The sequence below is a fragment of the Anastrepha obliqua genome, chromosome 4 (genome assembly GCF_027943255.1).
Source record: "Anastrepha obliqua isolate idAnaObli1 chromosome 4, idAnaObli1_1.0, whole genome shotgun sequence".
NCBI lineage: Eukaryota > Metazoa > Arthropoda > Insecta > Diptera > Tephritidae > Anastrepha > Anastrepha obliqua.
The window spans coordinates 74448448-74457844 of record NC_072895.1 but is presented as its reverse complement, the minus strand read 5'-3'; the positions used below and the strand labels follow the sequence as shown (position 1 = coordinate 74457844).

The window sequence follows — 9397 nt, the reverse complement described above, 5'->3', positions numbered from 1 at the left end:
CCATTCAAGGATCTGCACATCAGTGCCAGACAATGCTCAAGTACATACGTGCATTGCAATTTCCTTCTGCCTCAATCTCCGACCATTTGTCAAGCACAGGTTTGCCGCGGTTGGAAGTTTCGTCCACCAGTGTCATTTGAAGATGATCCCGTGCCACCTCACTGAATTATTTGGTAAGTTTGGGGACAACCGCACCCTGATCTGAGATCTTGTGCTTCTTTGTTGCCCTCTTGATTTCGTCTTGCGAACGGTTACGTTTTTTGGCCTCTGTCTTTCGGGCGATTTGGAATGCCAGGTATTCGTCCACCACCTTTTGACACCTTGCCTTGTCAGCCTCATCTTTGGGATGAGCTTTACGTTCGGTCTCGTTCTTACAAATCCTGCCAAGGATAGCGAGAGACCTCTGGTAGAGCTTATACCGATGGGCCTTTATTAGCGCGCTTTTGCCCCATGGCTTTAGCGGATGTTGTCGGTTCATTTATGGTTGTTGGCGTGCTGTGGCCCACAGCTTTTCCGTTAACTGTTTCCTGGCTAGAGGCCAGGAGCTCATCCTCCGAGGAAGATCCGATCCCCAGTTTGTCATGGGTGACCGATTGTTTGTCCTGTCGCTTAGTATGTGTGTCCGTTTGTCTGTCTTGTGCTGTCAATGCATCCGTTTGTCTTTCCGTCACTTTGTCCGTCTGTTTCTCGCCACTATCCGATTTTTGTTTTTTGTTTGGTTTCATTTTTTCTGGTTCGTACGGTCACCTGCCCCGCCCAAGGAGCTGCGCATGTCGCCATGCGCGGTGACCAAGGAGGAATTAGGTGAAATAACCGGTCGACCATGGCAGCGCCCCATACCATGGCAAGGCCACCGTTACAACCTGAGGCGGCCTGATATCAGGAGGGCTCCGTTCGAAGACAGCCTTGTTTAGTCCTCCGGCTGCCAAACCCACCCAATAGGCACGGGTCGCATCACACCTTGGGTTGAGGGAGTTTTTTTAACGAAGTTTAAGTCTTCGGCCTGTGTGGTTCGCGGGAGACCTACTCTCCTACCTTCCATATCTGGGAGGTGTTCCCCTATCCACCACCCGGAGACGCGCCCTCTAGGGATAACAGGCTCCCCCAAGGGAGGGGGAAAAGTAAAATGCGCAGTAGCCAGGTAACTAAGGTTATTGGCTAGTTTCTTTTATTCAAATAAAATTGCATTATATTATTCGAAAAAGATGGAAAAGAGTTTTTTTAATCTCTAAAGCCATTTGTAAATTCTTCGCCAAATTCATTCATTATATTTGGAAGCTTGAAGTACTGCTCTCTAAGGGAGGTAAGTGAATTTCATACCGTTGGTAACTAAATTGAAAAAGAGATTTATAATCGAATTTGATTAGCTGATCGTCACATGAAATGGTAAAAATGGTGCTAATCAAAAATAATTTATTTCAACCACAACTGAAGGCGGAAAATTTAGCAAAATCTCAAATTGAGTTCAAATAATTACTAATTTGGAAGCAACAACCCCATTCATTTTGTTACGTTTCAAATCTCTTCCCCCTTAAAAATTCTTGCTGACAAATACAATCAAATTCCCATTATTTTCAAGAAGCTTTTTCGGAATTTTTGAATGGTTATGAAAAACTTCAACATAGAATTTATTTTAACAAACTTACAATGGATGGCAATTAACACATTACGGAAGTGTTAATTTGGCATAATTATTTAAAGCAGATTTTATAGATACACAAAATATTCGCTCCAGTTTTTTTTCAGAGGTTGCAAAAACCTGCTTATGCAATGTAGAATCAGCTTTTATACTTTTTTTCGGCAACACAAATTTTGGTATTATTTATATGTATATTAAAATAAAAAGCAACAAAATTTATTATTAAAAATTCTGCAAAATTACATAAAAAATATTCATTTATTGTTACATATGTATATACATAAAGGCTCAAAATATACTTTTTTACATGAAATAAACTTAATACAATCAGGTGCATAAGTGCTTAAAAATAAACAATTTAAATAAAGAACAACTATCAAATATCTACGAGTTAAGTTCATAAGGCCTTTTGTGCCCTCGTGGAACCATAAGAACTTATATATATAAGCTCATACATATTACTACTACAACTACTCCACTCTTATGTACAATTAAAGATAGCAGAGCCAATAAATATTTAACGGTGCAAAATATCTGTCAACATTTTTTTTTCAGTCTATCATCTCAAATTGCCAACCACAAATGGGAAACAAATAAAAAAAACTGTAATATGCTTAAGCATTATCCCCCGTATTTCAGTCACGTTTCTATTGAATAACGTCACACCCACCTCAACAGCTGACACTTTCTCACGGGCTCGCTTTATAAACTTCCTTTTTCTCACTTCTGTTCTTTTTAGCCAAATAAATTGGGCACAAACAGCTTCTTGCGTTTGCCATGTGTACGCTTATTCTTTGCTTCATTCACCGTTGAAGTGGTCCCTGTATCTGCACGCCTATTGCCATTGATGACTGATTCTGGTATAGCAGTGATGTAGCCATTTTCGACATAATAGTAACCGCGCCGCAAGCGACTCAGATGATAATCGGTAATCGGGTGTTGATAGGGTACGATATATTCCTGACCAATGGCATCAACATAGCCAAGTTCTGTCACTGTAGGTTTGCCATCTATGCCACCGATGTAATTGCCACCGCCAACCAGCAGAAAGACTAGGCTGGAGCAGGTGTAGAAGAACTGAAATGATAAGAAATGATTCAAAGTGATTAAAAGTTATAAAAAAGTGATAAAGTGAATTTGATTAAGTGAAATTACATGGATCGAGAGATTTAGGTTTAAATTTTCATTAAGTGGACATTGTGAAGTGAAAAGATTAAAAACGCCTCGGATGAGACCTCCCTATACTGATGACGACCACTGCAAATGAAATAAGGATTACGATTTGGGGACATGCACCCTTAATGGCGAAGGTGGCACTGCCCGGCTGGTTGATGTCCTCGTGAGAGTAAAGGCTGACATCACTGCCATTCAAGAGATGCGATGGACGGGACAAGGAAAGAAAAGCGTAGCACCTTGTGACGTCTACTACAGTCGGCGCCGGTAAGCACGAGAAAGAAACGACTGGCGCGCTTTGTTAAACTCGTCCAAAATCGCGTAAGCGGTTATAGCGCCAATTAAGAAGAAGAAGAAGGATATTGAGAGAGAGAGTTACAAATTTTATTTATGTCAGCTCTGTAAAATTATGGCAATATTTTCGATATGTTTCAATATATTGAGATGACATTTTTTTCGATAGGTTTAAATGCCCAATCTTGCTCTTAAACTCAGTTTAAAAACTCGCTTCAGTTAAACTAACACTAAGCTACTGACCATAAAGATGCGAGGAAAAGCCAAGCTGTTCCAATCGCTGAATTTGCTTCTGGCAAAGTATTTTGGGAAAGAACGCATTATATTTTATTTAATTTGAAAATAATGAAAAGAATAGGTAATTTTTTATTCCTTCTTTTTTCATGAACTATATTGTGACCTGCATTTGTGGTCTCACCTATGGTCACAATTGAGATAGTTTGAACTCTTCAGATTTTATAAGAATACCAAGATATGCAAGGGTAATCGAAAACTAAATTGGAATCACGCTAAATTTTGTGGGGGTAAGACTATAGGGTAGCTATTGATGAGCAGTTTTAGCTGAGCGGATTTGGTGAGCGGAAAAATATTTATTACCGAAAAAATAAAAGCCAAGTTGTAGGACAAGCGTTCTGATATGGATAAATACTTTTTTTATACATGTTTTTTATTTTTATTTTCAATAAGTGTTTGTTTAATTCTATATAAAGTTCTTGCATTGGTACATAACTCACTTTCAAATCCATTATGCAGATCCAGTTAGAACGAAATCACTTTTGATGTCAAAACTATTTTTCACAAATGAAAATCAGTCAATGTATTGGTATTTAATTGGCCAAATAGTATATTCACTGTTTTTGCAAAAATTTTAAAAGAAGCTCGAATTCACTTATATTTTATGTTTTCACTATATATTTTGGGAGATTTATTATTTGTACACTTTTATCAAATAATTTTCTGTGCGGTTTCAAAAATATTCTAAACTTTTTAATCGTTCACTAACTAAAGCTTGTTATGCTTTGGTAGTCAGTTGTGATCTGCTTATAATCTCTTGAAAGCTAATTTTCTTTATATACCCAGCGTAGCCACATAATATTCATACATACATATGTGGACTTAAGCAAATGAAAGCAAAACGCAGTGCAATAACAAAAAAACCTTAAAATTGGAGGGTGGAAATAGGAAATAGAATTGTATTCAACACTTGCGCATTTTTACTTCACGCCACAAGTGCAAACATAAGTACATAAATATTTACAATACACACATAACTCTGTACGCACGTATGTGCCTTTAAGAAAGCATTTTCATTCGCATATCATTGTGAAAAGTTAACAACTCCTTATTTCAGCAAATGTTTTCGTTATTTCTGCAGCACATCAATTGAATGCTCACCGCCCAACATGTCCGCTAGCATGTAGACCTTATCATTCAATCAATAAAATATTTGCGCGCATTTGTACTATAATCCAATATGTGTCTGTGTGTGTGTGTGTATGTGTAGTATTATTTGACTTGCTTCATTTCATACTCGATTCTAACTGCGTTCTTGTTAATGTCAAATTCAAATATTAGGTTAATCTCACCTTTATATCAATCGTAAATATGCGCTGTTTATTTGATTTAACTTTTTCTTACAATATATAAAAGCACTTAATATTTTTGAATGTAATACCGACAAAAATGTAAACAAATACAAATTATTCATAAAGAAATTCGTCAAACTCGCATACGACGACCTTGCAAGGCAGGAGCCGTCAGCGTAGTAAAGGGTGATCAGATTGGGGGTACGTTTTCCAATAAGGTTCTTTGAAAGGTCACGAGTGATTACTGTCAGGAGCCGTCAGCGTAGTAAAGGGTGATCAGATTGGAGGTACGTTTTCCAATAAGATTCTTTGAAAGGTCACGAGTGATTACTGTCAAACTAAACACGTACAAAGGCTTACGCCTTAAAAACGTTTACAAATCGTACAGTTGCATTACGAAAATCAGCGCTCTGTGAAAAGTGTTCATCACGCACTCGGGCCAACGCAACTTATGGTGATCAGCGATGTAGCGCATTTTTGGCTTAATGACTACATCAATAAGAAAATTGCCGCACATAGGCTGAAGAGCAACCCGAAGCCATTTAAGAGCAGCCATTATATTCATTGAAAACAACCGCTTGGTGCGGCCTATGGGCTGGGGGAATCAATGTTACAATGTAACAGTAAATTGCGAATACTATCGTGCCATGTTAAAAAACTTTGTGATACGAGAAATGGAAGCCAGTGATCTCCGCAACATTTGGTTTTAACAGGACAACGCTACTTGTCAAACAGCCCGCGAAGCAATGGATTTACTGCGTCGTCGTTTCGGTATGGAAATATCTCTCGTCTTGGAGCCGTGGATTAGCCACCAAGATCGTCTGATCGCACACCTCTTGACCCTTATTTATGGTGGTATGTAAAGTCTTGGCGGCCGCCGTAGCCGAATGGGTTGGTGTGTGATTACCATTAGGAATTCATAGAGAGAACGTTGATTCGAATCTCGGCGAAACACCAAAATTAAGAAAAACATTTTTCTAATAGCGGTCGCCCCTCGGCAGGCAATGGCAAACCTCCGAGTGTATTTCTGCCATGAAAAAGTTTCTCATAAAAATATCTGCCTTTCTGAGTCGGCTTGAAACTGTAAGTCCCTCCATTTATGGAACAACATCAAGACGTACACAACAAATAGGAGAAGGATCTCGGCCAAATACCCGAAAAAGGTGTACGCGCCAATTATATTATATATATGTATGTAAAGTAAAAATACTTTGTGGATAAAACAACTCTATTGAGGCATTGGACGCCAATATTACTAAAGTTATTCACGAGATACCGATTGAAGTCCTGCAGCGAGTCATTCAAGATTGGTGTTTACGGATTGCCGAATTACGGCGCAGTTACAGCCAACATTTGAAAGGGACTGTTTTCGAAAAAATAAATGCCATGAGTGATTCTATACAAAAATTATAAAGATCACCCGTTCAATTTGAATTTTCGTTGTTTGATTTCAATTTAAAATCCGATATCTCTAAACTGATCACCCCTTATAATATTAGTCAGTCTATCAGCATGTTTATTCATAAAATTCATAGAAATGCAAATGAATCAGGAAATTTTATTCTTTACCACATTTTCAGCGGAATATTTGCGAAATTTGTTAAATTTAAATTTATGTTTTTTATCTTATTTATTGTTTGTGCTGAATCTGTACTAATTTAATTTACGGTAAGACGCATGACATATCACTTTCGAACACTAATTGGGACGGAAATTTACATTTTGTGATTGTTTTGGTTATTACAAATCTGCTGTTTGAACTTAAAATGAAATAAATTCAAAACTTAATGGAGTACATAACTGTTTAAAACAGTACATTGTATTGACTCAATATTTTCTTCTTTGGGCAAATGCGCGCAAAATCACTATTTAGAAAGTTCTTTGCTTAAGTCTTTTGTTTAAGTCAGATGTTCGCTTGATTTCACATACCTGGCTGATTCATTTCGAATACCAGTCAAGCTATTTGTTGCAAAACGTGACTTTTAACGCAATGCAGTTCTTTATTTCTTTATTTTCACTCTTCCAACTCCTTACCTCCCTTTGCACTTTGCAATCCAATGGAGTTGATGAACTGTGTAAACCAATGTGCTTAAGGTTAAAAGTAAGCGCGCTTGGCGCAAAAGTGTTAAGTAGTTGTGAAAACAAAAGCATTGCACCAAGAATAACATAAAACAGAAAAAAATTAAGTAAAAGTAGAGTAAATTTTACAATCAGAGACTTAGTTGCATGTGTGAAGTGTCAATAAAAATAAAAGTGAAGCGGAAATGGGAAAAGAAGTTAGAGGCAAGTAAAAATATTAAATACAGTTTGTCAAGAAAATGTTTCAACAAGGGGAAAGCAATACAGTTTTCTGCGCTTTTTTTGTATTATGTATTAAAATAAATTCTAGTTCTTATTTTTTAAATCACTTTAATTACGAGTGTTTATGGTATTTACAATTACACAGCAGAGGCATACAAAGATTATTTATTTATTTATTTAAGAGTCTAAAACATAATCAGATGTTTACAGACTACTTTAAATACTAAATTAATAAATTAAAAAAAGAGTTTAAAAACTCATACAATTGATTCTTTGACATCGAAAAGTCAAGCGGAATAGAGCTCGAGATCTCATTGAATCCTCTTAAAGTGCGGGCAAGAGGGGCATTACGTGCATAATTCGTGTTAAGTAATTTAAGGTGAAAGGGGTAAGTGATTCGGAGAGATCTAGTAGGAATATGAAAAGGAATATTGTTTAATAAGGATGAACAATCAATACCTATCACCTTTAATTAAACTAAAAACAAAAGACAGCGAAAGTATAGATCTTCTATTTTCTAGCGATTTTAAGTTAATTAACATCAAACGGGAGTTATATGAAGGGATGGGATGTGAGTATTTTAACGACCTGAGAGCAAACTTAAGGAACACCTTCTGTACACGTTCAAGTCTCTCAATTGCAAATTTGTGGCAAGGCCTCCAGATAAATGTTGCATACTCTAATCTAGAGCGAACAAAGGAAGTAAAAAGTAATTTGAGAGTGTAAGGGTCCGAGAATTTCAAGCTATTACGCCGTATAAAGCCTAAAATTGAGTAAGAGGTAGGATACAACAAAATTAAGTGACTATTAAATGAAAATTGAGAGTCAAAGATCACACCTAGACTTTTGAATTCATGAACCGGTTGAAGAAAAGTATCAGCAATGTTATAGGATGATTTTAGAATATTTTGAGTTTTGGCAAAAGTGACATGAAAACATTTCTTGATGTTTAGGGAGATCCCAGAGTTACTGCACCAGCGAACTAGTGCATTAATATCTGCTTGCAACATAGGAATATCCTCAGTTTTCCTAATAGCAGATAATATTTTCAGGTCATCAGCGTATAAAAGAAAATTTGCAAAAGAAAAATAGTTACTAATGTCGTTAATAAACAGAACGCAGAGAAGAGGACCTAAAATACTGCCTTGTGGCACGCCTGAAGAAGCAATGAAAGGTACTGAGCATTCACCCTCAATCATTACCACACATCGTCTATTGGATAAATAAGATTTCAGCCATTGATAGAATATAGAATGAAAACCAAATCAGGCTAATTTGTGCAATAGAATTGCATGAGAAACTCTATCGAAAGCCTTGGAAAAGTCCGTGTAAACACAGTCCACTTGAAAACCATGAGCAAAAGTTGAAAAAAAAAATTCCCCAAACGCAGCTAGGTTGGAAACTGTAGACCTACCCATTACAAAACCATGCTGATTGGACGAGATAAAGGGGTTAGGTGGGTACAGAGGTTCAAAAAAAGGGTATTTTTACTATTTTTTTTTTTAATATATACAATCATATATTTTATTTAAACAATTCAGCATATCAAAGATACATATTTTACCAGTATTTTGTGAAATTTTTATTTAAAAATTCCGAAAACTCAGCCGTTGGTACCTCATCTCCCTTAACGTCTCACAAAAAAATGCTCTTGCCGTGGACAGCATAACTCATTATTGGTTCATCTAAAATCAAAAAACCAAAAATAGTTCGTTAGTACATGGATAAATCTCGTTACTGGACGAAGGAAAAAAAAAAATTTAATTTGAATTTTTGACAGACTTTGAACAAAAAAACACATTTTTTGGTCAAATTTTCGTCATGTGTTGGCTCGAAAAAATTAGTTGTAATAAAAAAAAAATCCTTCGTTCAATAACTTGATAATGTTATTCCAAAGATGTGTGCAAAATTTGAACAAAATCGCTTCATAACTTTTCGAGAAATCGTGTCCACCGACTTAAAAAATCGAGTTTTGAGATAAACGCGTTTAAAAACGAAGCGCTGCCTGATGGGCGGAACTTCTGAAGGGTCTATCTCGCAGAATTTTACTCGGATCAATTTGAAATTTTAGGAGAATATTTTAAACATATTATACTATTTAATAAGACAAAAAAAATCGATTTTTTGAAATTTTCAAACCCACCTAACCCCTTAAACTCTTAGTCGCAAAGTACATCTTTTCTTTTACAATTCCTTCGAAAAGTTTTGATACAATAGAAAACTTCGAAATTGGTCTGTAATTGCACACATCATTATTTTGACCACTTTTGAAAATTGGGGTAATAGTTGTGATTTTCCAATCATTAATAAAAACTCCCGAGGATATAGTAATAGGTCTATGAATAAGTTCGTGCGGTTTTTTTTTCGAAATTTGAATTTCGGATCATTCCCATGGCTTTTAAAC

The 9397-nt window shown here is 36.2% G+C and overlaps 1 protein-coding gene across 1 annotated transcript; it reads right to left on the bottom strand.

Annotated features, from left to right (window-relative positions):
- Positions 1-2374: 2374 nt before the first annotated feature.
- LOC129244224 (uncharacterized) lies at positions 2375-3852 on the bottom strand. Its single transcript, XM_054881839.1, has 2 exons — positions 3841-3852; positions 2375-2716 (listed from the first exon to the last, which is right to left on the bottom strand). The coding sequence occupies exons 1-2, from the start codon at positions 3850-3852 to the stop codon at positions 2375-2377; spliced, it is 354 nt and encodes a 117-aa protein (XP_054737814.1).
- Between the last annotated feature and the right edge of the window lie 5545 nt (positions 3853-9397).